The 27,500-nt window shown below is 50.3% G+C and overlaps 1 protein-coding gene across 1 annotated transcript in view; it reads right to left on the bottom strand.

The window, feature by feature from the left end:
* The window catches only part of cep112 (centrosomal protein 112), a gene marked incomplete at its 3' end in the record, with an annotated part of 30,328 nt that extends 5,460 nt beyond the window's left edge, over positions 1-24,868 (bottom strand). Inside the window, exons 1-9 of the mRNA XM_083677429.1 lie at positions 24,764-24,868; positions 23,056-23,103; positions 22,630-22,704; positions 13,608-13,694; positions 7,979-8,078; positions 7,278-7,396; positions 6,001-6,144; positions 834-988; positions 289-418 (exon numbers count right to left, since the gene is read on the bottom strand). Coding sequence (XP_083533555.1) covers positions 289-418; positions 834-988; positions 6,001-6,144; positions 7,278-7,396; positions 7,979-8,078; positions 13,608-13,694; positions 22,630-22,704; positions 23,056-23,103; positions 24,764-24,853 — 948 coding nt within the window. The 5' untranslated portion in view covers positions 24,854-24,868. The remainder of the gene's footprint in view (positions 1-288; positions 419-833; positions 989-6,000; positions 6,145-7,277; positions 7,397-7,978; positions 8,079-13,607; positions 13,695-22,629; positions 22,705-23,055; positions 23,104-24,763) is intronic.
* Between the last annotated feature and the right edge of the window lie 2,632 nt (positions 24,869-27,500).

The following is a 27,500-nucleotide window of genomic DNA, read 5'->3' as shown; positions in this document are numbered from 1 at the left end:
AGTAGTAGTAGTGTAGCTGTGGTACTGTAGTAGTAGTAGTAGTAGTAGTAGTAGTAGTGTAGCTGTGGTACTGTAGTAGTAGTAGTAGTAGTAGTAGTGTAGCTGTGGTACTGTAGTAGTAGTAGTAGTAGTGTAGCTGTGGTACTGTAGTAGTAGCAGTGTAGCTGTGGTACTGTAGTATAGTAGTGTAGCTGTGGGACTGTAGTAGTAGTAGTAGTAGTGTAGCTGTGGGACTGTAGTAGTAGTAGTAGTGTAGCTGTGGGACTGTAGTAGTGTGAGGTTGTTTACCTTGGTGGCAGACAGCGCGTGCTCCTGCTGGAAGTGGCTCAGGTCCGTGTCGTGTTTGGAATGCAGCTTGTGCAGCGTCAGTTGGTGCTGTTCGCTCTGCAGCTCCTTCTCCCGCAGCAGAGACACGTTGCTGTGAAACCCCCAAAACAAACAGGTCCTCATGTTAGCTTAGCACAAAGACGGGACCACACACGAGCACAGCAGTGACACAGGTAACAGAACGCTCACAGAACGCTACCGGAATGCTCTACGGTTCTCACGGAATGCTCTACGGTGCTCACGGAATGCTCTATGGTGCTCATGGAATGTTCATAGAATGTAAGTGTTCATAGAATGCAGATGGGAAGCTCTGTAGTGCTCTTAGAATGCTCATAGAATGCTCATAGAATGCTCATAGAATGCTCATAGAATGCTCATGGAATGCTCATGGAATGCTCATAGAATGCTCATAGAATGCTCATAGAATGCTCATAGAATGCTCATAGAATGCTCATAGAATGCTCATGGAATGCTCATGGAATGCTCTATGGCTGGAACCGGCTCACCGTCTGTTGGCCTCCTGCAGCTCGGAGCTGATGGTGGCGATGTGGATCTCCAGCTGGGCCTTCTCCTGGGTCACCTTCTGCCTCAGGGCCTGGCTGTTCTCCACCTCCACCGACAGCTGCTTCACCCGCAGCTCCAGCTCCCTCACCGTCTGGTCCTACGGGCGGAGGAGAGACGCTGCATCAGCGTGCACCGGTCTGGACCACTATGAACCATGAGCATTAACCAGTCTGAACCATTAGCATGAACCAGTATGAACCAGTCTGAACCAGTATGAACCATGAGCATGAACCAGTCTGAACCAGCATGAACCATTAGCATGAACCAGTCTGAACCAGCATGGTTCAGCAACTACCCTCATCAGACGCCGGCATGAACCAGCACCAGATGTACCATCATGAACCATTAACTAATATAGGACCACAGCTGGGGTTTGCCTGGTAGAGGTTTGTGTGCCTGTTTGTTGAGAATGTCAGTAAAAGGAAAGGCTTGGTCGGCCCCATGCTGCATGATCGCGAGGGGTGTCCTAAGAAGTAGGAAGTACCGTGTCTCTGACCCACTATCTCAGCACCAATGTCTACCTGAGAGTGAAGTCTTTTATGTGGTATTTACCTAGGATTGATTGGCTACAACATGAAACATCACAATTGATGCATTGTGTGTGTGTGTGTGTGTGTGTGTGTGTGTGTGTGTGTGTGTGTGTGTGGTGAATGAAGTCACCCTTGGCGCTCTAGAATGTTGACAATTTGGGCGACTTTATTCACCCTCGGCACTGAAGGAGTTAAGAAGCTCCATCTGATGCCTCTGTCTTTGGGTTCTTTGTTCCACAGCAGTGGAAAAAAAGTTCATGGAAGAACTGCAGCGAATTTAGAGAGTTTAGAAACGTTTTTCCTCTTAAAACGTCCTGTAATAATTCTCTTACGCCCACAACCTGCTGTTTGAGTCTCTCTGCCCTGAATTTGAATCCAAAGTAAATCCAAGCAGGCAAGTTGAAAGAGTAGAAGCCATGTGATCTGCACCACACAACTTTTTTAAAACCTATAATCAGAGCAAATCCCTTTATCACATTTATCAAAACGAGCCAACCGCTTCGAGGACAACCGTTACCGATTAACACCCTGTTTTCATCAGAACACCACCAGGAATAGGAGGCGAGATCAGGTAGTCGTTGATCATCCTCTGACTGAATTCAAAATGTCAGATTATGAATCGCAAACCCTCAACAGGAGTGATCAAAGTCCAGCCGATTTAGACCGACACGTCCGGTAGCTTCTTAATGAAGAGGTGATTCTCTTCTAACCCGCTGCCCCGCCTCCTTTGTGTGTGTGACAGTTTGGAATGCGGCCTCCGCAGGCTGATACAGGCGATGACAGAACCCTGATTAAAGATGGGAGCGTGCGGCCCTCTCTAACCGATGACAGAGGCGAGCGATGACAGGAGAGGGGGATGAGGACGGAGGGAGGGAGGGAGGTTGCGTCACCGTCCCATGAGAGGGCTCCTTTGTCTACGGGCGGCCGACGAGAGTGACTTATGAAAACGAAGAGGGCCCGGCTTGCAGACGCGTGCTGACACTTAGCTCGCTGGCAGGCGATGAGACGGGAGGAGCTCTCGCTCGCCAGAGCACCTGGCGCTGGGACATTGAAGCGCACGGGTCGCCTGCAGTGATTGGTCCTTCAGAGGGAGAGGCACAAAGTGAGCGGTGTTGTTTACCGATAGGCTACTTATTAGCTTCTCTTCACCTGAGAGGGTTAGCGACGCTAAAACCAGAGTTCTTTCAAGATGTAAAAAAAATAATAAGTTGGCACCGCAGCCTAGAGTGTGTGTGTGTGGGTGTGTGTGTGCATGAGTGACACAGCTTAGCGCACCCTAGTCCGTCTACTGTGGCCTGTATGCCAGAGTGTGTGTGTGTGTGCGTGTGTGTTTGTGTGTGCGTGTTGGCCTGTATTCCAGTGTGTGTGTGTGTGTGTGTGTGTGCGTACGTGCATGCGTGTGTCTGCATGAGTGACACATTTTAAGACACACCAGCGATAGGGAACACTGTTGTGGCCTGTATGCCGGTGTGTGTGTGTGTGTGTGAGTGACGCAGCTTAAGACACACCAGCGATAGGCCTGGCAGGGACGTGCTCTCCTCTCTGCGCCTCTGGGCTCCTCAGAGGAGTGGACGTGCGCACACACACACACACACACACACACACGAGAGGAGCAGGGCAGATATCAGCTTGTCTTTATTTTGATATAGACAGTGGACTCCACTACTCTACCTGAACCGTTCTGGGCAGAGATAAGCATCCCCCCACAAAAACAAACAATACCACATCTTTGACGACACATTACTCTCCGGGTCTTGTGAAACCTCCGAGCTGCGCTGATAAGGACATGTGGGAGTGACGGGGCTGAGCAGCCATGGCTGACACCACCCTGAACCCACCTCTTGTTCACCTCAGAGTCTTGTCAAGCAGCAGAGATACGATACGCTGCATTTGAATGAGTGGGGAGTCATCATCAATCTATCTCTTTCTCTTCCTCTTGTCTTCTCTTTCTCCTTCTCTTTCCCTTTCTCCTTCTCTTCTCTTTCTCCTTCTCTTTCCCTTTCTCCTTCTCTTCTCTTTCTCCTTCTCTTTCCCTTTCTCCTTCTCTTTCTCCTTCTCTTCTCTTTTCTTCCCTTTCTCCTTCTCTTCTCTTTTTCTTCTCCTCTTCTCTTCTCTTGTCTGACCGTGCCAAATGCTCCTTGATGTGACCCTTTTCTTTCTTTTTTTTTCTTCCACGTTTTGCCCTGGACGTGAACTCCTACACTGGCACCTATCCCTGTGGTGATTATTTGAAAGGTAGGAACACACAGGTGAAGCCAAACAAATCGCTGACTAAGTAAACATTTGATCAGGAAGACCTTCAATGGGGTTGGAGGGAGGCAGCCTTTTCCAAGGAGCTGGCTTGGGGCCCATTTGGATAGGCTTCTCCAGATAATCAATAGGCTCAACTCTATGAATAAGAAAGAAAGATTATTATTTTATTTTTTTACAAAGTTACTGTGAGGGGCTTTACTCTCTTGACTTTGGCAGGAGCTGGGGACACGGGCAGCACACTGAAACAGTGTTTCAGGAGCTGGGGACACGGGCAGCACACTGAAACAGTGTTTCAGGAGCTGGGGACACGGGCAGCACACTGAAACAGTGTTTCGTGATGAAAGCAATCGAACAAAGACAAATACAAGATTTCAAACAAAGGCTTCAATATTGAGACATCAAACGGAAAGTGTGCGTGTGTGTGTGTGTGTGTGCGCATGTGTGTGTATAGGGGGGGAGGCAGCTCACCTCACCTCAGCTGACACCCTTGTATGAAGAGCCTGTACAAGGGGTGTGTGTGTGTGTGTGTGTGTCTGTGTGTGTGTGTGTGTGTGTGTGTGTGTGTGTGTGTTGTAAGGGTTGAGAAGGTGGAGGTCAGCCCAAACCAACAGAGGGAGAGAACCTAATTTCCAGTGACAGGAGTCCTTTCATCTCCGAGGCCCCGCCTGGCTATGGACTGGGTTTAATTATTAAAGAAGGGGTCTTACTCGGGGCCCGCGCAGATCCGCTTTTGATGCCTCGTAAATGCGAGACTGCTGACAGACCACCACCAAGTGTCCCTCGCTGCACGTGTGTGTGTGCGTGTGTGTGTGTGTGGGTGCGTGTGTGTGTGTGTGGGTGCGCGTTTCAGCACCTGTGACAGCTGTTGAATGCTAATGTCCATGAAAATGCTAAATTCATTAATTCAGTTATTCATTAAGTGCTGCGTCTGCCCAGCCTCTGGGGTAGATAATCCTTTCTTTAATCCCCCACCTCCCTGTCCCACCCCGGGCACCATACTAGTGCTATGTCCCACCCAGCACCCCTCCCCCGCCGATCTGATCAAAAGGAACACCCTTCATCTAGCAGGGGGGGGGGGGGGGGGTCCCAGGACACGTACAAAAACTAAAAAGCAGAGAGACTTTTATAAGGTGGGAGGTAAGAGACAGGAGAGCACATCTCAGCCAGCGGCTCCAGGACGTCTCCCGGACGTCTCCAGGACGTCTCCCCTCAGCGTTCTCTGGCCATAAACCTGTTTCAACATAAGCCAGACCACTCTGACAGCGTTAGCAACGCTCACCTAGCAACCCATGTCCTTGTTAGCATTCATTCAGGTCTAATACTCAGTATTATTCGTTTTAAGGGTGAGAAATCACACGTTGAATCGCCGGGACCGATTGCTCTCTCATATACAGGGCTATACATCAGAAAAAGGGCTACCTCTGAGCCCAGCACCTTCGCCTGTACGATCGTCAAAACTATTTCTATAACACACACACACGAAAAGTCATTCAAGGATCGGTGAGGGGGGGGGGGGGAAGTGACCCGTCTTTCGACGCTTCGGCCGGGACGAGGATTTAACGTAAGGGCGAGCGTTTGACATGGAGGAGGAGAAGGAGACGGAGGGAATACGCTGTCGGGGCTTTTCCACTTGTGTTGTAATATTGATATGAAACATAAACGCTCCGAAATGGAGAAAAAGAAGAAGAACGTTTGGATCTCAGTGATGCCATGGCAACATGAAGTGAGTGAACGTACAGCGGGCGGGGGCGCTCGGTGGCGTACCACATCATCGCAAGGTCCCTGGTTCGATTCCGGCCGTCGACATCCTGCATGTCATCCCTCCAACCTCTCACCCATCCTTCCTGTCAGTCTCTACTGTCTCTGTCCCAATACAGAAATGGCCAAATGTGTGTGTGTGTGTGTGATATCATTGATTGTGCAGAAAATAAAAATATGTTGTGGGGGGGGGGGGCGGGGGACACAACTTGTACGATATCTTCTCCTCCATAGAGGAGAGATGGACATATAGACCAACAGAGAGAGAAAAGAGAGAGAGAGAGAGAGAGAGAGAGAAAGAGAGAGAGAGAAAGAGAGAGAGAGAAAAAAAAAGAAAGAGAGAGAGACAGAGAGAGAGAGAGGGGAAAGAGAGAAAAGAGAGAGAGAGAGAGAGACAGAGAGAGAGAGAGAGAGAGAGAGAGAGAGAGAGACAGAGAGAGAGAGAAAAAAAAAGAAAGAGAGAGAGACAGAGAGAGAGAGAGAGAGAGGGGAAAGAGAGAGAGAGAGAGAAGGGAAAGAGAGAGAGACAGAGAGAGAGAGAGACAGAGAGAGAGGGAGAGCCACTCACGGTGGCCTGTGTCTGGGCTCCGTACTCAGCCTCCATCCGGGCCAGTCTCTGGTTGGTCTCCTCCAGCAGCTGCTGGATGTTCTCCGTGTGTTTCTTCTGCAGCTCAAACTTCTCCTGCTCCATGGTGGCCACCGCCGCGTGCAGCTGGGGGGGAGGGACAACGGCAACAACCGCCGCGTCAGACAGCCAATCACAGCTCCTATGTGTACCTCCGCTGCCCTACGGTGTCCAATAGGGAGGAGACATTCTGCTGTGGCTACCGAAAAGACTCCTGTCAGGCTTTTTTCGGCTATGAAGGACCGCTATGGTCCTTCTGTTCCTTCACTCCCTCTCTTTCTCTCACTCCCTCTCTCTTCAAGGGATGTCAAATAATCTGTTTCATTAAGCATATCAGGACTCCCTTATTCAGGGGCGAGAAACCTCAATTAAAGGGCAAGAGAGGTAATTTTTCTCATTACATCTAAGAACAACTTTCCTTGAGTTTCCTTATCCTAATGCTCACTGGCCCTGAACAGATGAGTGGAAATTTAATTAAGATCCTTTTGAGCGCCAAAGGCTCAGCTCACTAGAGTTAGCTGGACTGGGAAGACGATTTAGAGACGGCATACTGAACATGATTCATGTTTCAGTGATAATAACACCTTCCTTACACCCCCCACCCCCCCCACCCCCACCCCCACCCGGAACCGGATTGGACGGCCTATGTCCTGTAGTTAGTCACTGTACCCTAGAACCTGCACACACACACACACACACACACACACACACACACCAGAACCTGCACACAATTCACCCAATCATCTGTCAACTACATGAACCTGCACTCAACCCTGTAAATATGTCAACCATCAACCATTCAATACTCCAACGTTTTTAACTTATAACCCTGTATACATGTAGATCAGTTATTCATCCTCTGCACAGCCTTTCATACTTTTAGACTTTGTGTTCCTGTACTTTGTGACGTTTTTGTACTTGTCCTTTGTGTTGTGATTATGTGTCACTGGTGGCTGCAACACTGTCATTTCCCCTCAGGGATCAATAAAGTACCTATCTATCTATCTATCTATCTATCTACTGTATCTATCTATCTACTGTATCTATCTATCTAACACACAAGGCAAACAGAGGCCTCTAGAACGGAGATTTTCAAGCTCTGTGATAGTCTGCCTGGCTTGAGAAAAAGCACCCCTCTCTTTCAAAGCAGTCTTCCACTGGCTCAGGGCTGCTCAGGGGCCGCGCCGCTGGAAATGTAAGCCCTTCCACTCCTCTGGTACCTTCTTCTCCCACTCATTGTTCAGGGAGTCGGCGCTCTGATCCGACGTCTTCTTCAGCTCCACGATCTGCTTGTCTTTGCTCTCTCGGATGACCTGGGACTCACGCACCACGCTTTGAACTGTGGGTGAGAGGATGGAGAACACACACACAAACACACAGACAAGAAGAGTCAGACCGTGCCTCAGGGCATACACACACACACACACACACACACAAAGACAGACACACACACAAACACAAAGAGACACACACACGCACGCACGCACACACATACATACAGACAGACACACACACACACACACACACACACTGTTTCTCTAACAGCACTAACAAAACAACATTATGTAAAGCAGTAAAAATGTAGTTTTATATATCGATCAGCCGATCTCCAAGATGTTCTCTGGAGGTTAAACAAGAGTGGAGACAGAGACACACTGTAGAACACAGAGACACACTGTAGAACACATCTCTGTGTGCTGAGGAGAAGCACACTGTTCCCCGAGCTACAGTCCCAGTTGAACCTGGGAATGACATGTGTGTCAGTCTCCCACTGATGCTCCTGGACTCAGCACAGCTGGATAATGTCCCTCTACACCAGTGGGACCCCCTCTGTAACTGGAACGTTTAAACTGGGCTTTTACTGGGAGTGTTCAGAAACACACCAGTGTAAACATCCCCTTAAGACCCCATGACCTTTCACCTTTCTTCTCCAGCCTACGCCCGGCCTCTTCTGACTCCTTCTGCTTGGCTCTGTACAAGGTCTTCAGCTCCTCAATCTCACCATTCTTGCGGTCCAAAATCTGAGGAGGGAGTCATTTTAACCTACATTAATAATCGGTTGCAAGGTGATGTGTAATATCTGTGGTGTAGAACAGACATCCTGAATTCAAACCCATTTTCAACAAATCTGCTAAAGCAACTAAAGAACATTAGTGTTTCCGGATTTCTAAAATTTCAATTTCAATTTCAATTTCGAAAACTTTGAGGGGTGGTTTCCCAGACACAGATTAAGCCTGGTCCTGGACTAAATCATACTTTCAATGGAAAAATCTCCATTTAGTCTGGGATTAATCTTAATCTGTGCCTGGAAATCCAGCGCCATGAAAGTTTAAAACTGCATTCTTGTCTAACGGCTACACCTGAGGTCGCGATCGGGTCGTCCCGCGTAACCATAACCTCCAAATCCCGTTGTTCTCAAGCCTCCTTTGGAGGTCCTGAGGATGTTAGATTCAGATCAATCGATCAATCACTCAATCGCTTGGATTGAACCTGGACGTAGCGCTGTGAGACCGAGCTCGCAATTTCATTGGAGGTTACATTCCAAGAACCCTCCCCCCACATGCCTGTAGATGCTTGTTGTTCTGTGTGCCGTCTTTTCTGACAGGGTACGACTATTGTGCGGAGAGTTTCTGCCTATGCAAAAACTATAACGTAATTCTGTTCTTCCGGGTTCTACCCAAGCAAGGTATTTGATTGGCTTGATGTGTGGCGAGGCATCACCCTTTGCCACCCCTTTGTAGCTACTTTCTGCAAAGGATTTCCCCAGGCTTTCCGAACTAGGAATGACAAGGTTAGTGATTAGGTAAGTGATTTGACTTGCTACCAACTGTGTCTCATAGGCCTAATTAAGCCTAAAAGAGCCAAAGTGCCAGTATAAGGACAGGGTTAGGCTCTCTCACAGTTAAGGCAGGAAAGCTTTGGCAGGAATTTCTGCTAGGCTGTCAGTCTCACACACACAACAGCTACAGGGGATTCCTTCGGTCGCTGCTCTTCAGCGGACAGCTATGGCTGCTGGACTCGCTTACAGGTAAGTTGCATTGCCTTCAAGTTGTTGTATTGTTGAAGGTTTTCAGGACTGTTTCTAACTCTGCTTGTTTTTCTCCAGCGGTGTCTGTAGACCTGTCTAACCAGCCTCTGGTACCATGGTGTGATGGACTGATCCTGTAACTTTCAGAGGTAACAAAGAGTCTGAACATTTCGGGAACTCATTTAAAAGTTATTTTTATTTATGCGATGCAGGATGGACAGACAAACACACACACACGAGTGGGATAGCAGAAGGATAAAGGAAAGGAAAGAAAAGGACCCCCCCCCCCCCACCCCACCCCCCACCCCACCAGCAACACCACCACAGCCAGATGCACCTGAGCAAATATTGACATTCTCTGTGTTGGTAAGAGATACTAAGCGCTCACATCAACATTCACATTTCCGAACACATAACACGATGAATGTCAACATGAATATCAAATGAGTGCAACTGCACGATCATATGCAACGTTAAAGAAACTGTGAAAGCAGATGTAACCAAGGTGCCCACACCAAACCGCGTCCTAGCAACAGCAGTAGAACAGCAGAACTATGCTAGGGAGGCTAGGCTACGCTACGCTAGGCTAGGCTAGCTACTTTGTGTTAGTCAGAGCCGCATTAGTCGAGGCTGTTGGTGCGCTAGCTCACATGAGAAGGGGGGGGGGGCACAAGTTCAGGACAGAGGACCTTTTTTTTTTAAAGTTATTATTTTCCCTTTTAAACAGTCCCGAGGCCCGTAAGAGGGATATTTTTTCCTGGGGTTTTTGTCTGTCAGAAGTGCACTCTGTTGCTAAGCCTGTCATGTACAGAGCGAGTGGGATGGGATAGATGAAAGGATGTGGATGAGGGACGGGGGTGGGGGGTAAAGGAAAGTTCACAGAGAACATTTAGGGACATCCAATTTTCCCATGTCGCCTCATGAGAGAGAGAGAGAGAGAGAGAGAGAGAGTGGGTGCATTTTTGGGCATGCAGAGTTCAGTCGTAACAGGGTGTCAGAGATGGGGTCCAGAGGGACTCTGCGCTGGGAGCAGGGGGAGGACAGCTTTTAGGGGCGTCCATTTGAGATATTTACAACATGCTCTGAAGCAGACAATCTCCAGACTGACAGCCTATGTCGGTTCACACTAACACTGGTGGAAGAGGAGCCATTACAGGTAAAGACACAGAACTCTCAGGGGATATCATATAGAGGAACCATATGTCATGTTCCAAATGGTCTATCACAACTATATATACTAATATTTCAATGTTATTGCAGATGTTATTTTCAAATGTTATTGCATATCTGATGACAGTTAGCCTAGCTACTGTACAGTGGCATACAGCATGCATTTTAAATCACCAACTGCCAAAGAGTTCCGGAACCCTCACCACCCAGAGTGTTCCAAGTGTTCTATGTGGTGTTTTACCTAGCAACAACACTCTGATTGGCTACAAAATGAAGCATCATCATTTATGCATTTTTGGGTGAATAAAGTCACCCTTGGCACTCTGGGATGTTGACAATTTGGGCGACTTTATTCACCCTCGGCACTGAAGGAGTTAAAGGAGCGTAACAGTTGCGGTTCTGAATGGTGTGTGAGGGCCGTCTCTGACACCGCCCTGGGAGACGCAGTGCTTTAGGTGTGCGGCGCTCTGTGACCCAGTGTGTGTGTGTGTGTGTGTGTGTGTGTGTGTGTGTGTGTGATATTTCCCGTGGTACTCCGTGGACCATCTCGGATCCGTGGCGAGCGTGCCTCCAGATCAGCAGCTCATCGCGTGTGAAACAAAGGGAGATTAAAACCTACTTGTTGAGGTGCTCAATAACTGCACGGTAGAGGGCTGCATTGGGATTGGGTCCCGCCGGGTCCCGCGGGACCCAACGCAAATCTCGCAGGAGCGGGCGGTTTGAACTTTGCTGCGGGCGGGAACGGGCGGCTAAAAAAAACACTGCGGGATCGGGATGTAGTCTAGGCTAGCCTATAAAATTACGTGTTTTCTCCTGCGGGACGGGAGAAGACACAAAATCAATGCATCTCTATTATTGTGCGGGCAGAAATTCTCAGAGTTTTGCGGACACGGGCGGGAGTGGACATACACACTGCGGGAGCGGGCGGGACTGTAACACGCACCCTGCGGTCGCGGCCGGTAATGGTCAGAAATTCAGTGAGAGCGGGCGGGAGCGGGATGAAGAAAAGAGTCCCGCGCAGGGCTCTACTGCACGGTGTTTTAAAAAAAAAAAAGAAAAGAAAAAAAGAAGGGAAAAATAAAAATAAATTGCCCGAGGTAATTGCTCGCTGTATGTATACACACGCACACACACGCACGTGCACACACTACAGATGAGTGCTATTGATCCACAGCCATTACCATACAACGTGCGGGCCTGTCCTCTCATTATCCTCTCCATTTCATCTGGCAGACAATGACCAGACGTCTCTCACCGACGCCGCGCATTCATCCATTATTCATAGGAGGTCTAATTAAAACTATAGCTTCAACCACCTTCCTGACGCGCTCTGCAGAGTCTCCCCGCCGCTCGACCCTTTGAAGCCATTAGGGAGAGCGGTGGGTAGAACGGGGAGGAAATTGAATCGGACATCGCTCACAATCTGTATGCAATTAGCGTGATTTCCCTGCAATGACACGGCCACTAGAGAGAGAGGGAGGGAGGGAGAGAGGGAGGGAGAGAGAGAGAGAGACAGAGAGAGAGGGAGGGAGGGAGAGGGAGAGAGAGGGAGGGAGGGAGAGGGAGAGAGAGGGAGAGAGGGAGGGAGGGAGAGGGAGGGAGAGGGAGGGAGGGGGAGAGGGAGGGAGGGAGAGGGAGGGAGGGAGGGAGAGGGAGGGAGGGAGGGGGAGGGAGAGAGGGAGGGAGAGGGAGGGAGGGGGAGGGAGGGAGGGAGGGGGAGGGAGGGAGGGAGGGGGAGGGAGGGAGGGAGGGAGGGGGAGGGAGGGAGGGGGAGGGAGAGAGGGAGAGAGAGAGAGAGAGGGAGGGAGAGAGAGCAGACAGAGAAGCTGTCACAATGTCTCATGTCAGAAACAAAGAGCTAATCGACAGTTTAAACAGAGGGGAAACATTTGGGTATTTTTCTGTTTTTAATTCAAAGCTTCTGTGGCCGACGGTGAAAAACAAAAGTCTTTTTTTACGGAGGGACGTGACAGATTCCAGGTGCTTGATCTGGGCAGGTTAACTGCTGCTAGCCCCAGTGACATCAGACCGACTCGAGGGCTCTTCAGAGCCGTTTCCACAAGATTACAAGAGGCTTTGAAGAGGGTCTGAAGAGGACAATGAAGAGTGGTGGAGGTGGTGGAGGAGGAGGAGGAGGTGTTTTACTAGAGTTGGATGGCATGGAGGAGGAGGAGGAGGAGGAAGTGTTTTACTAGAGTTGGATGGCATGGAGGAGGAGGAGGAAGTGTTTTACTAGAGTTGGATGGCATGGAGGAGGAGGAGGAGGAGGAGGGAGGAGGTGTTTTACTAGAGTTGGATGGCATGGAGGAGGAGGAGGAGGAGGAGGGAGGAGGTGTTGTACTAGAGTTGGATGGCATGGTAGAAGAGGAGGAGGAGGAGGTGTTGTACTAGAGTTGGATGGCATGGAGGAGGAGGAGGAGGAGGAAGTGTTTTACTAGAGTTGGATGGCATGGAGGAGGAGGGGGAGGAGGAGGGAGGAGGTGTTTTACTAGAGTTGGATGGCATGGTGGAGGAGGAGGAGGTGGAGGAGGAGGAGGAGGTGTTGTACTAGAGTTGGATGGCATGGAGGAGGAGGAGGGAGGAGGTGTTTTACTAGAGTTGGATGGCATGGAGGAGGAGGAGGGAGGAGGTGTTTTACTAGAGTTGGATGGCATGGAGGAGGAGGAGGGAGGAGGTGTTTTACTAGAGTTGGATGGCATGGAGGAGGAGGAGGAGGTGTTTTACTAGAGTTGGATGGCATGGTGGAGGAGGAGGAGGTGGAGGAGGAGGAGGAGGTGTTGTACTAGAGTTGGATGGCATGGAGGAGGAGGAGGGAGGAGGTGTTTTACTAGAGTTGGATGGCATGGAGGAGGAGGAGGGAGGAGGTGTTTTACTAGAGTTGGATGGCATGGAGGAGGAGGAGGAGGTGTTTTACTAGAGTTGGATGGCATGGTGGAGGAGGAGGAGGTGGAGGAGGAGGAGGAGGTGTTGTACTAGAGTTGGATGGCATGGAGGAGGAGGAGGAGGTGTTTTACTAGAGTTGGATGGCATGGAGGAGGGGGAGGAGGAGGGAGGAGGTGTTTTACTAGAGTTGGATGGCATGGTGGAGGAGGAGGAGGTGGAGGAGGAGGAGGAGGTGTTGTACTAGAGTTGGATGGCATGGAGGAGGGGGAGGGAGGAGGTGTTTTACTAGAGTTGGATGGCATGGAGGAGGAGGAGGAGGTGGAGGAGGAGGAGGAGGTGTTGTACTAGAGTTGGATGGCATGGAGGAGGGGGAGGGAGGAGGTGTTCTACTAGAGTTTGATGGAATTGTTAAAAATAATGATAATAATTAATTTCATCAATCAATGAAGCGCGTTTGTGCCCTCCTCACCTTCTGGACATCTGCATCATGCTTCTGCTGCATCTTCAGCTTCTCCTCCTGGTGCCTGGCCTCCAGAACCTTGGTCCTCATCTCCATCTGGAAACACACACACCCCCACACACACACACCCCCACACACACCCACACCCACACACCCACACACACACACCCACACACACACACACCCACACCCACACACCCCCACCCCCACCCCCACACACAAACACACAAACACACAAACAAACAATGTTTTATTTGCCAATCAACCGTCAATAACCTGTTTGGAATGTGGTTGTGTGCCTCTCTAACCTCTAGGCTACCTGCCCCCACACAAGGTAAATCATGGTAATAACCTCATAATGTAGGTGCCGTGCTGTCTGCTTCACCTGACATGACGTATTGTACAGAGAAACCCAAAGGAAGAGGGCGGGGGTGCATGTGCACATAGTGGATAACTCATTGGCAGCGGAGAGGCATCTTAAAGCAGGATGAAAGAGGGCAGGCCATCTGTTAAGAAATACGCACACGCACACACACACTATGGTACACACACACACACACACACACACACACACACACACACACACACACACAGACACTGACACTGGCTACAAAGATACTAAAGGTAGACACACACACACACTACAAAGATACTACGGTAGACACACACACACACACACACACTATAAAGATACTAAGGTAGACACAGAGACACACACACACACTACACAAACACTATGGTACACACACACACACACACACACACTACAAAGATACTAAGGTAGATACACACACACACACACACACACACACACACACACACACACACACACACACACACCAAGGTAGATACACACACACACACACAAAGAGCCACAGTCACACGTTGATGAATCACACCTCATTAACATTTAAAAGCATGTTTATCCAGACACAGCGCTTCAAAGGGGAGTGTGTGTGAAGCTGAGATGCTCCCTGTGAGTGTGCTGCAATCTCCCTCAGCCTCACACAGCCTGGCCAGAGAGCCCGCGTGTACCCTCCTCTCCCCTCCCCTCCCCTCCTCTCCTCTCTCCTCCTCTCCCCACCTCTCCTCTCCCCTCCCCACCTCTCCTCTCCTCTCCTCTCCTCTCCTCTCCTCTCCTCTCCTCTCCCCTCCCCTCTCCTCTCCTCTCTCCCCTCCTCTCCTCTCCTCTCCTCTCCTCTCACGGCTTCTTTTCATTTCAGCTCAATTATTCTGGGGGATCAAAAGTTCAACCGCTGTTACCTGCATGTTAGAACAGATCTCCTGGAGCCATTTGTTCACCCGCTCCCACACACACACACACACACACACAGGCGCACACACACACACACACACACACAGAAGCGCACACACACACACACAGGTGCACACACACACACACACACACACACACACACACACACACACACACACACACAAAATTAACATGCATATTGCCTATGGTATAAAACCATAATCGCTTATGTAGTTTTAGACCAATAGGTATACACACATAGACACGCACACAAAGACACACACACACACAAAGAGACAAAGACACACACACACACACAGGCAATTAGAATGGATTTGTAACTAAAGACACCACAGACACTCCTCCATGCTACACAGAGGTCCACCCCTCATCACCTTCACCAGCTGTCATTCACTCTACGGCCACCGGCTCCAGGAGCAGCAGTCAGCGAGTGGGCTCATTCCATCTGCCAAACGAGGCACACGCCAGTCTCCTCAACACGGGGAGAGACAGATGGGGCCTCCTTCCTACTGACAGGCTGTACATACCCAGATACAGCTACCTACTCAGTCAATTGCTTGTTTGTCTGACCTGCATCCGGTTAACCTGTTTCCACAGACACAAATGCCTTGGACTGTGTACGGTACGCCTTCATTTCAGTAAAAACCCATATTTAAAAAAAAATATATGCTACTTGTGTGGCTTGTAGGCTATGAAAAAATATAATCGGTCCCAGGGAGAAGACTACATATAATATTAGGAAATAACAGGAATTAGGTCTTCTTTTGCCAGATGGAGTACGGTGTTTAACATGGGATTCAACATGCTTTTTTGGCACCGGCTGCAGTTCTCCCCATGGCCACATGGAATACAGCCTGCTTCAGAATCCCTCTGCAGGGTTGCTTCCCTGCTCCGTTCCCCCTGGGCGCAGGGCTGCCCTTTGTCTCCTCTACGCTTTGAACCGCCGCCGTCGGGTGTACTGTAGTGTTGTTGGCTCACTGTGTCGTTCTCTTATCTGATCCCCCCCCCCCCCCCCCCCCCCGCCCTCAACCCCCACCCCTCGTCCCAAGAGAAGAGTGGGAGACAGGGTTAGAGGGCATTAACCGCCTCCGCCACCTCCGGGCGTGGCATGTGCCCCTGATGATGAGCCAGTTGACGTGAGAGCCTGAGGCCTTGGCAGGCAGGCAGGCCGGTCGGGTCGGGCACACAGCAGCCAGTTGAGAGGTAAACAACAGTCTGGTAACGTTGTCACAACACAAGGGGGAAGAACCCAGGGTGAACTCTGAAGTCTGGAGCTGTGACTGGTGCGCTTACTCACAGAGGTTAGTCACTGGGTGTTTTTGGTGTAATTTCTCAACCCTGGAGCTAGGTGACAATACAGTAACTTCTTTGAGGCGAAGACGTGTGTGTGTGTGTGTGTGTGTGTGTGTGTGTGTGTGTGCGTGCGTGTGTGTGCGTGTGTGTGTGAATGCCTGCCTGCCTGCATGCGTGCACGGCCATGTTTTTCAGCAACATCCTGTGAAGTGTGTCATTGTTCTAATTATCAAATCTATTAAGGTGGGGAAAACGCCTTTGGTGTTAAATCCATAATTTTACCTAAGTGTACTTGGAGGGTGCACCTGGTTAACTTGGCTCCGCCAAAACCTAAATGTTAATTACCTAAATGTTAACTAAATGTTTACCTAAACATTTCAGAGCAAATTAAACTGATATGTAGTAATGATCTACCATCTACCATATCTACCATTGATATCACCAATGACACCGTTGTTAAAAGCGAAAGTGTTATTGTGTTCCTCAGTTAATTCAGTGCCTTAGCAGAATTTAAGTGCTTATTTTGACATGAATAAACACGAGTCGGTTTTGATACCTCACTCCAACGTCCTGGGGAGAGCCTGAGTTGTATCGCCCCTCTCAAGAAAGCCTAAACGAGACTCTTCTCATTACTCTCCTTCAACAAGAACCTGCACTTAACAACAGAGACATAACCCTCCTTCTACAAGGCCTTGTGAAGTGTTCCATCTCTCTCTCTCTCTCACTCACTCGCTCTCTCTCTGTGTCTCTCTCTCCTTCTTGTGCAATCTCCTAGACCACAGGAGACACGTCAAGAGCAGAGAGACAGACAGACAGTCAGAGAGAGAGAGAGAGAGAGATGGCGCTGATTGAAGTGAAGGGGAGTCAAGCAAACTCCGCCGGCGTCGAAAAAACACGTGTGGGTGTCACTTTCTCATCACCTCTTCAAATGGGCTTTGTAGAAAGTTTGTCAAACTACATCAGGGGGGTGTTTGAAACTTGTTTATAAAGGCGTCCGGAAGGAGGAGGAGGAGAAGGAGGAGGAGGAGGAGGAGGAGGAGGAGGAAGACAAGGCAGCACACCTTTAGGTTCTGAGATACCTTCAATCAGCAGACGGTGTGACACAGCTTTTTTTCCTCCTCAGAGCTGTAAGACGCCATGTTTTTTGACACCCAGCTCTGGAGAAGAGATGACAGAGTGAGGGAGGGATGGGGAGAGGAAGGAGAGACGCAGACGGAGGCAGCTGCTATCGCTTTCCTCAGAAGCGACGGAGGGTCGAGGCCTTTTTTCCTTTCCTCGGGGGAACGCAGTCGCAAAATGTCTGCTAACTGCTCGGGCCCACAAAGCAAGGTTGTTTGAGCCTCTTCTTGCCTGGAAGTTCAATATCTTGGTCCAGCTTTCTTCCTTAATGCACTCAGATGTTTCCACAATGTGAACAAAAGTGAATGTGCCTTCTCCTGATAAAAGAAATACTTTGGGGAAAATGTAATCTATATTCAGCAGACAAAATCTTTTTTTTTTATTTATTTTTTTATATCAGACATGAACACGAAAATGCTCAAATGTCACAAAAATATGTCATGGCTTCAGAGGAGACAAATATGTACAACGCAAAATAAAAGTATGTAACCTCTGTTCAACAAGTCGAGAGGAGTCTTTCCAGTACAGAAACTCCAGAAGTCAAACTTTACCATTACATGACACAAAAAAAAAGTTCCAATCCGAGAAATACAAAATCTTGGAGTCCCATATGTCTGTCTGTACTCCGCCATTCTGAAAGCCAATCTACTGAGAGAGAGAGAGCTGCTTTCTGAAAGCCAATCTACTGAGAGAGAGAGAGAGAGAGAGAGAGAGAGCGCTGCTTTGAACTTCAAAAGACTGGCTGTTGTTTCTTTACCACAGTGTAACAATCAGATAAGAGGATCTGGTAAGAACAGAGAGAGAGAGAGAGAGAGAGAGGGAGAGAGAAAGAGAGAGAGAGAGAGGGGGGAGAGAGAGAGAGGGGGAGAGAGAGAGAGAGAGAGAGGGGGGAGAGAGAGAGAGAGAGAGAGAGAGAGAGAGAGAGGGAGAGGGAGAGGGGAGAGAGAGAGGGAGAGAGGGAGAGAGAGAGGGGGGAGAGAGAGAGAGAGAGAGAGAGAGAGAGAGGAGAGGGGAGAGAGAGAGAGAGGAGAGGGAGAGAGGGAGAGAGAGAGGGGGGAGAGAGAGAGAGAGAGAGAGGGAGAGAGAGAGAGAGAGAGAGAGAGAGAGGGAGAGAGAGGCCTTCCCCTAGGATCCGTGAGTGGAAGACATCATGATGTCCTTGAGAAAACATGGGGACTGATTGTCTCAGCCGTAGACCCGTTGGCCAAGCTGTGGCTATTAGTGTGTGAAGACTCCAAACTTCATAGAAATCCCTTCTGCTGCGCTTGTGTGGATAACCCCCGTAGTACCAGGAGAACACTTTGAAGCTGCTGACACCACACGCACACACACGCCTGACACACACACACACACAGACACACACACACACGCTGACACACACACATACGCTGACACATACATGCACACACACACAAGCTGACATACAAACACATGCATGCACACACAAACACACACAAGCTGATGTGCAAACACACACACACACACACACACACACACACACACACACACACAGAAAACAGTTCATCAGCCCCTCTACTGTATATCTGCCAAGTCAACACATCAGCTGGACCTGAGGCGGGGAAGCGGTTCATTGGTCACCATTTAATTGAATTCTCAACCACGGACACATCCCTTTAACACCTGTGTGTGAACACAACAGTGGTGTGTGGGTGTGTGTGTGTGTGTGGTGTGTGTGTGTGTGTGTGTGTGTGTGTATTATAAGTATTGTGTGTGTGTGTGTGTGTGTGTTTATAAGTATTGTGTGTGTGTGTGTGTGTGTGTGTGTGTATGTGTGTGTATTACAAGTACTATACTTCCCTCTCAGAGGCATGATACTGAATTAAAAATTTTTTTTTTTTTTTTTTAAAAACACACAACCACCGGACAGAAAACACACAAGAGCCAAAGTGACTCCCAGCTACGGTGGCCAGGATGGTCCACAGCTGCCACTCAACTCATTGTTCCGTAGGAAAAGTGCAGGTCAGCATTCTTATCAATTGAGTCAGTAGCTTAGCCGGGGATGAGCCTGGTGTGAGAACTCCGAGCTGGGTAATCTGTCGGGGGCTTAACCACATGTGGCCCGGATCAGGCCAGCCGTGGCTCATTTCCCACTAGCTTTGAGCTTAGGGGGAAGTGATGTCACCGTGATTTCCTGGCCGGGGGCTGACGCGCGGCCGGGAGAGGCTTCCACAGAGGGATCAATGTGGCCGCAGGAGATGATACAGTTCAGGTGGTCCAGGGACGGGCGAGACGTGAGTCAGGGACGTGTGTGTGTGTGTGTGTGTGTGTGTTATCTGTGTGTGTGTGTGTGTGTGTGTGTGTTGTCTGTGTGTGTGTGTGCGTGTGATGTGTGTGCGCGTGTGTGTGTGTGATGTGTGTGTGTTGTCTGTGTGTGTGCGTGTGTGTGTGTGTGTGTGTGTGCATGCGAGCGTATGTGCATGTGTGCGGTCACAGCTCCACCCTACAGGGCTTTGAGTTCCCGAAATCCACCCAACACCCTTGTATTGTTCATCATGACTCAAACGTCACAGACCGAGACAGAAGAGGAAGACATCTGAAGTGTCGTAGGTTCAGAGGAACAGAGGCCCCCTCTAATACGTACAAACCACAGTGACACTGTTTTCCCCGTTCTGTGGGCGGGACATCAGAGGGAATGAGACAGGGTGATTTTCACGGCATTGGACAGCACATACAGTGACAATTCCATAGATCTTCAGGTGAACGTGACCCTGGACGAGCCACCCACGGTACGGGGACTGAAAACACACGTCAAGCGGCTGCAAACAGCAGCCCCGCGATTCAGGTTGCTTCCGACCGAGTCTCGACCATGCGACCACTGTCTCGCCAACGCACGTGACCAGTCTCCTCAAATACCCGATGTAAACCAGCTATGCTATTGAAAAGCTAGCTATCAGGAAGCGCGGGGGAGGTGGGGTGTTTGAACTTGAGGAGTGAGTTTTACCATCTCAACTCGGTTACATGAGGACAGTGGTTTCATCAACAAAGTGGAGGGTGTGTGGCTATCTTTAGGATTCGTGTGCTAGCATTAGCCTAGAGCTGAGGGGCCAAGCTAAAAAACCTGTTCCTTCAGGGCCCAGGGTCAAACCACAGCCTGCTGGAGGACACGGAGGGTAGGAAATAGACCATGACCAAAAAAAGAGCATAGAAACAAGCACTGTGAAACCAGATAAGCCTGGGCTGTGTCTCCAGAAGCAGGTCTGTTGGCAGGGACTCCTCTTCCTCCGGTGGGGTTGGAGGTGAGGGCAGGAAACACTGGGCTTACACACACACACACACACCACAACACACACACACACACACACACAACACACCACACACACACACACACACCACACACACACACACACACACACACACACACACACACACACACACACACACACACACACACACGCAGACACACACGCGTGCACACACATACACAAGCTGCGTGCGCACACACACACAAACGCACACGTACACGCACACACACGCACACACACAGACACACACACACAAACAAACAGTCTCACACCACACACACACACACACACACACACACACACACACAAGCTGACACACACACACACACACTAGCATTCCCATCCCAGACCATAAAAGCAGAGATTCTGCTCCATTTCCTCTCCTGAAAGCCCAGTGCTTCTGAGTGACTTTTAACTCGTCCTGTATCAATACGCTGGGGAGTTCTTCGGCCTCAATAAAGCTGTGAGGCTGGGCCAGTGGCCACTGCCAGTACTCCTAGTCCCTGGCTTCTCAACACACACGCGCGTGCAAGCGCACACGCACGTACACACACACACACACACACACTCACACACACACGCATACAGCTGACTGCTATGAACCTCCTACAAGCAGATGCTCCAAAGAACACACAGACACGCTCACACACACAAAACAACATTGTGAACATTGGCCCTATTTACTGCTCTCTGGGCCCCGGCCTTTCATCCCCCGTTCACCCTGTCACCAGAAGGGCAGCGCGTCTGATGGCGACGCTCAGAGCCTTGTGGTGCTGGAGATGGAACATGTGGTCACACGCGGTCATGTGAGCGGCGTGGTCCCTCCCTCCCTCCCCGGGTCCCAAACGCAACCACATTAGACGGCCCTGATGAGCCGGACCATTGTGTTACGGCTGTGTGCCCCCGATGGGCAAGCCCCCCCCCCCCCCCCTCTCTCTCTCTCATCTCTCTCTCATCCCCCCCCCCTCTCTCTCTCATCTCTCTCTCATCCCCCTTTCATCCCTCTCTCTCTCATCCCCCTTTTCATCCCCCTCTCTCTCTCTCATCCCTCTCTCTCTCTCTCTCTCATCCCCCCCCTCCTCACCCCCCTCTCTCTCTCATCTCTCTCACCCCCCTCTCTCTCTCTCTCATCCCCCCTCTCTCTCTCTCTCATCCTCCTCTCTCTCTCTCTCTCTCATCCCTCTCTCTCTCTCTCTCTTCTCCTTTGCCCTCTCTCACTGAAGTCGATCTAATTGAGTACAGCGTTTTCCCCGGGAGACCTAAAAAGACATGGCTATAAAGCCAAGTCATGCTCAGGTTTATATTTAACAGTGCAAGGGAAGCAAGTGGGGGGGGGGGGTGAGGGAGGGGGTAGTGGGGGAGGGTGAGGGGGTGTGTGTGTGTGTGTGGGGGGGGGGGGGGGGGTGGTGGGGGTGGGGGGGCAGAGGGACATCAAAGCATGCTTCAGAATGGGATTTTCAGCTTTAAATCCACATAAGGAAAAACTGTCATCACTCTGGGTCTTTTCTGTCTCTTAAAAGGGGGCTGTTGTTGGAGAGGGCCTTCTTGAGACACAAAGCCGTGCAGTGTACAGTATAACACCATATTCAGGCACGGCCCGGGGCTCTTCCAGGCACAGGGTTTACTCTCCGGGTGTTCTACTGATCCAGACCCAGAATGACTGCAGGGATGTGTCAGTAGGGCCAGGATGAAGCTGGATTTAGGGAGTTAATACCTTACTGTGAAAGGTCCGGTATGTAGATTTGAGCTATTAAACAGTGCCATAATGCCCATGATAAATCGGTAGCCCTTTTTGGTCCAGAGAAGGCATTTTCCTCAAATCTGCCGCTATTAGAAAACATATTGCAGGATTTTCTGATTTTCAGTGTCGCCACAGGGGGCAGCGACACAGAGAACGACATGGTGAACCTTTGATCTCATGAACAGGAAGCAGTGATTAAGCTCAAATCAACGCTGCATACTCTTCTGGATGACCTGGATCCAGGAGGGTGGGGGCATGGCCTACCTCTGGACAGTAGGGGTGTGTGTGTGCGTGCGTGCGTGCGGGTGTGTGTGTATGTGTGACTGACTGGGTGCCTACCTCTTTGTCCTGTATGCAAACTGGGGTCTCATCAGCCAGAGTGCTGTCCTTCCCCAGGCTTGACCTGTGGAAAATCTACAGTACAGACATAGAGAGAGAGAGAGAGAGAGAGAGAGAAGGAGAGAGAGATAGAGAGAGGGAGAGAGAGAGAGATAGAGAGGGAGAGATAGAGAGAGAGAGAGAGGGAGATAGAGAGAGAGAGATAGAGAGGGAGAGATAGAGAGAGAGAGAGAGAAGGAGAGAGAGATAGAGAGAGGGAGAGAGAGACAGATGAGAGAGAGAGAGACAGAGACAGAGGGAGAGGGAGAGAGAGGAGAGAGAGAGAGAGAGACAGAGAGAGAGAGATCAGGGGAGGCGATGAAAGGGCAACACACACACACACAGCAGTACCTGCCCTTCACCACCAGGGGGGACCCTCACACTTACCGGGGACAGGGGGATAGGGTTCTCCCGCAGGTACCTGGGGTTCTCAATCTGCAAGAGAACACAAAACAAAACTAAAAAACACATTCAGCTCTAACTATTCTTTCTTTTGTCCCTCACCTACCGTCCCGCCTCCCTCCTCCCCCCTCCCTCCCACCACCTCCGCCCTCCATTTGTCCTAAACAACACGGAGGGAGAACCTGGAAAGGCTCGGCTCGGCTGACCCGTCTCTCCCCTGAAATCTGGACTGTTTACACCGCGGGCCACTTCAAGGTCCTGTGGGTGCCACTACCTCACTTCAGCTCGCCTGCTCTCTCTCTCTCTCTCTACCCCCCCCATCTCTCCCTCCCTCCCTCTCTCTCTCTACCCCCCCCCATCCCTCCCTCCCTCCCTCTCTCCCCCCCCCCCATCCCTCCCCCCCCCCCCCCCCAGCCTTTTGTCAACACAAGGCCACAGTAATCTGGAAACAATCCCGGGCGCATTTTTATTGGCGGCGGTCGACAGATGTGTGTATATACACCCTCCCTCCCTCCCCCCCTCCCTCCCCAAACACACCACCGCTGTCCTCTCTGCTTCCACAGGGGGCAGGGGGTAAAAGACCTGTCCTCTCTCTGCTTCCACAGGGACAGAGGGTAAAAGACCTGTCCTCTCTGCTTCCACAGGGGCAGGGGGTAAAAGACCTGTCCTCTCTGCTTCCACAGGGGCAGGGGGTAAAAGACCTGTCCTCTCTCTGCTTCCACAGGGACAGAGGGTAAAAGACCTGTCCTCTCTGCTTCCACAGGGGCAGGGGGTAAAAGACCTGTCCTCTCTCTGCTTCCACAGGGACAGGGGGTAAAAGACCTGTCCTCTCTGCTTCCACAGGGACAGGGGGTAAAGACCTGTCCTCTCTCTGCTTCCACAGGGACAGGGGGTAAAAGACCTGTCCTCTCTCTGCTTCCACAGGGACAGGGGGTAAAAGACCTGTCCTCTCTCTGCTTCCACAGGGACAGGGGGTAAAAGACCTGTCCTCTCTCTGCTTCCACAGGGACAGGGGGTAAAAGACCTGTCCTCTCTCTGCTTCCACAGGGACAGGGGGTAAAAGACCTGTCCTCTCTCTGCTTCCACAGGGACAGGGGGTAAAAGACCTGTCCTCTCTGCTTCCACAGGGACAGGGGGTAAAAGACCTGTCCTCTCTCTGCTTCCACAGGGACAGGGGGTAAAAGACCTGTCCTCTCTCTGCTTCCACAGGGACAGAGGGTAAAAGACCTGTCCTCTCTCTGCTTCCACAGGGGCAGCAACTATAAATTGCAGTATTCTGCTTTTTGCACGGCAAAGGGTTAGGGTTAGGGTCACAGTGGCGGTGAAAACATGTCTTTGTTTCACCAGAGTATTTCCAACAGCAGCCAAAGCATTGTGGGCGCTGCAGTTCGGTCATTAATACTCACACTGGCCTGTCTCCACCGTACAACAGCAATAAACAACATCATCATATTCTGGGATATTTTCTAAAGTAATACCGTGAATAAGAAAAGGTGTATACAGTACCAGTCAAAAGTTTGCACACACCTTCTCATTCAATGGTTTTTCTTTATTTTTTATTATTTTCTACATTGTAGATTAATATTGAAGACATCAAAACTATGAAGGAACACATATGGAATTATGTAGTAAACAAAAAAGTGTTCAACAAACCAGAATATGTTTTATATTTTAGATTCTTCAAAGTAGCTACCTTTCGCTTTGATGACAGCTTTGCAGACTCTTGGCGAGGTGTGTCAAACCTTTGACTGGTCCTGTATATCGCCCCCGCCCTGGTATCCATTCATCAGGTTCTACTCGAAATCAGCGTATGGAAAAGGACCGTCTGGTTTATGGTTAAACTTCATTTCTCTTCCTACTCGTGGTGACGGTTGAGTCTTAAGAGTAACAGGGATCACAGCCTTCTGAAATAAGATGAGCTCGCTTCGAACATGACAGTTCTACAGCTGATCCTTTCAGTGTGTGCGCGCGAGTGAGTGTGTGTGTGTGTGTGCATGTGTGTGGTGTGTGTGTGTGCGCGCGAGTGAGTGTGTGTGTGTGCATGCTTGCACGTGCGTGCGTGCGTGCATGTGCATGTGCGTGCGTGCATGTGTGTGTGTGTGTGTGCTCGTGCATGTGTGTCTGAGGAAAAAGAAGATGGTCTCTTTAGCGTAGAGGTTGAAGTTACTGTAGTGTGAGCATTTTTCGCTAATCCATCATGGAGAGGAATGAGAAGTCCACCAATAGCACTGACTAAAGGTCCCAATCTACTTAAGGTCCCAACCTACTAAAGGTCCCTAAAACAGGTGAGCAACTACTAAAGCTACTAAAAGTACCTATAAAATAAAACAGGCGAGCAAGAGACGGTCACGTGTGTCAGCAAGTCAGAGGTCGCAAGTTCAAGACTCGGTCGGAGCAACTTGAATCGCGAGGCGACGTCTGTTTCATCGGCACAGACCACCTCATAACCACACTTCATAACCACACTTCATAACCACACTTCATAAAGTATAAGTCGCTTTGAATAGGAGAGTTTGTTTGGTGTTCATCGTATATCATATATTGATAAGCCGTCTTCCATCAAAATGAGTCCAACGGGGTAACAAAGCAACGGGGTAACAAAGCAACGGGGTAACAAAGCAATCAGTTTGGATTCTTGTTATCAATAAAAAAAATATGTTTACGGTAAAAAAATAAAGAAATATAAATCCGGTAACTGGTTTTGATTGAACAATGGCAATGCTGCCCACACACACACACACACACCCCATCCACACACACACACACACACACACACACACACACACACACACACACACCCCATCCACACACACACCCCATCTATCCACGTCAGCACACCCTGCTGAGACCAAACACTGGGGTGAAACGCTAGCCAGTGTTAGACTAAACTAAGCTTGGTGTCTGTGTGTGTGTGTGTGTGTGTGTGTGTGTGTGTGTGTGTGTGTGTGCCTGGCACCGCGTCCTGTGTCATTCCACTTGACGTAGACAGATGGAGAGACAAAAGGGTTTTTCTGCGGCCGCAGACGGGGTTGAGGAAGGCCACTCCACATCAAAGGCCCTCCGCCCCAGCCAAACAAACACTGAGTGATGCATTACTTCCTAATGTTCCTGCCTGAGGTTGGGCAACACCGTCTGTGAGCCAGCCAGCAAGCCAGCCAGCTGCCAGTCCAGTCAGTCAGTTAGCCAGCCAGCCAGCCAGCCAACCAACCAGCCAACCAAGCAAGCCAGTCAACCAGCCAACCAACCAACCAGCCAGCCAGCCAACCAACCAGCCAACCAAGCAAGCCAGTCAACCAGCCAACCAACCAACCAGCCAACCAACCAGCCAGCCAGCCAACCAACCAGCCAACCAAGCAAGCCAGTCAACCAGCCAACAGCCAACCAACCAGCCAGCCAGCCAGCCAGCCAGCCAACCACCAACCAGCCAACCAAGCAAGCCAGTCAATCCAGCCAACCAGCCAACCAACCAGCCAGCCAGCCAACCACCAGCCAGCCAGCCAACCAACCAGCCATCCAACCAGCCTGCTAACCAACCAACCAGCCAGTCAACCAGCCATCCAACCAGCCTGCTAACCAACCAGCCAGCAGACAGACTGTCAACCAACCAGCCAGTCAGCCAGCCAACCAACCAGCCATCCAACAGCCAGTCAACCAGCCATCCAACCAGCCTGCTAACCAACCAACCAGCCAGCCAGCCAGCCAGTCAGTCAGCACAAGGGAGAACAAAGAAGCAGGGACGATGATAAATAGTCTGAACAGATCAAAGATAAGGAACAGCCCTCAGAACGTTCTATTGGTCAGCGCTAAAACAGCTTCTGACAGGTTTAGCTAACATCACAAGAACTCCACACACCCTCTATCGTAACGTAAACGCAATGAATCATCAGAAACAGGCCGAGGACTTGATACCTTGGACTTCGTTCGCCAGATATAAAGGTTCATCCAGTTAAAAAAATGCAGCAGACAGCAGGCAGTCTAATCTATGACAGACCGTTACTGTGGTTTTCAGTCTCATAAATGGCAGCCAGGTTGGTTTGACTCCTAAATCCTAATCTAGCCTCCAAACAGACATTCTTTTGACCTTATTTCAGCAGAACAAACCTGTGGAGCAACAAATGAGCCAGCCAGCCAGTCAGTGAGTCAGCCCAGCCAAACCAGCCAGTCCAACCAGCCAGTCAGTGAGTCAGCCAGCCAGCCAACCAACAACCAGCCAGTCCAACCAGCCAGTCAGTGAGTCAGCCCAGCCAGCCAACCAGCCAACCAGCCAACCAACCAGCCAGTCCAACCAGCCAGTCAGTGAGTCAGCCCAGCCAGCCAACCAGCCAACCAACCAACCAACCAGCCAGTCCAACCAGCCAGTCAGTGAGTCAGCCCAGCCAGCCAACCAGCCAACCAACCAGCCAGTCAGTGAGTCAGCCCCAGCCAGCCAA

Source organism: Argentina silus, assembly GCF_951799395.1.
Source record: "Argentina silus genome assembly, chromosome: 9".
In the NCBI taxonomy this organism is placed as follows: domain Eukaryota; kingdom Metazoa; phylum Chordata; class Actinopteri; order Argentiniformes; family Argentinidae; genus Argentina; species Argentina silus.
This window is presented reverse-complemented; position numbering and strand designations above follow the sequence as displayed.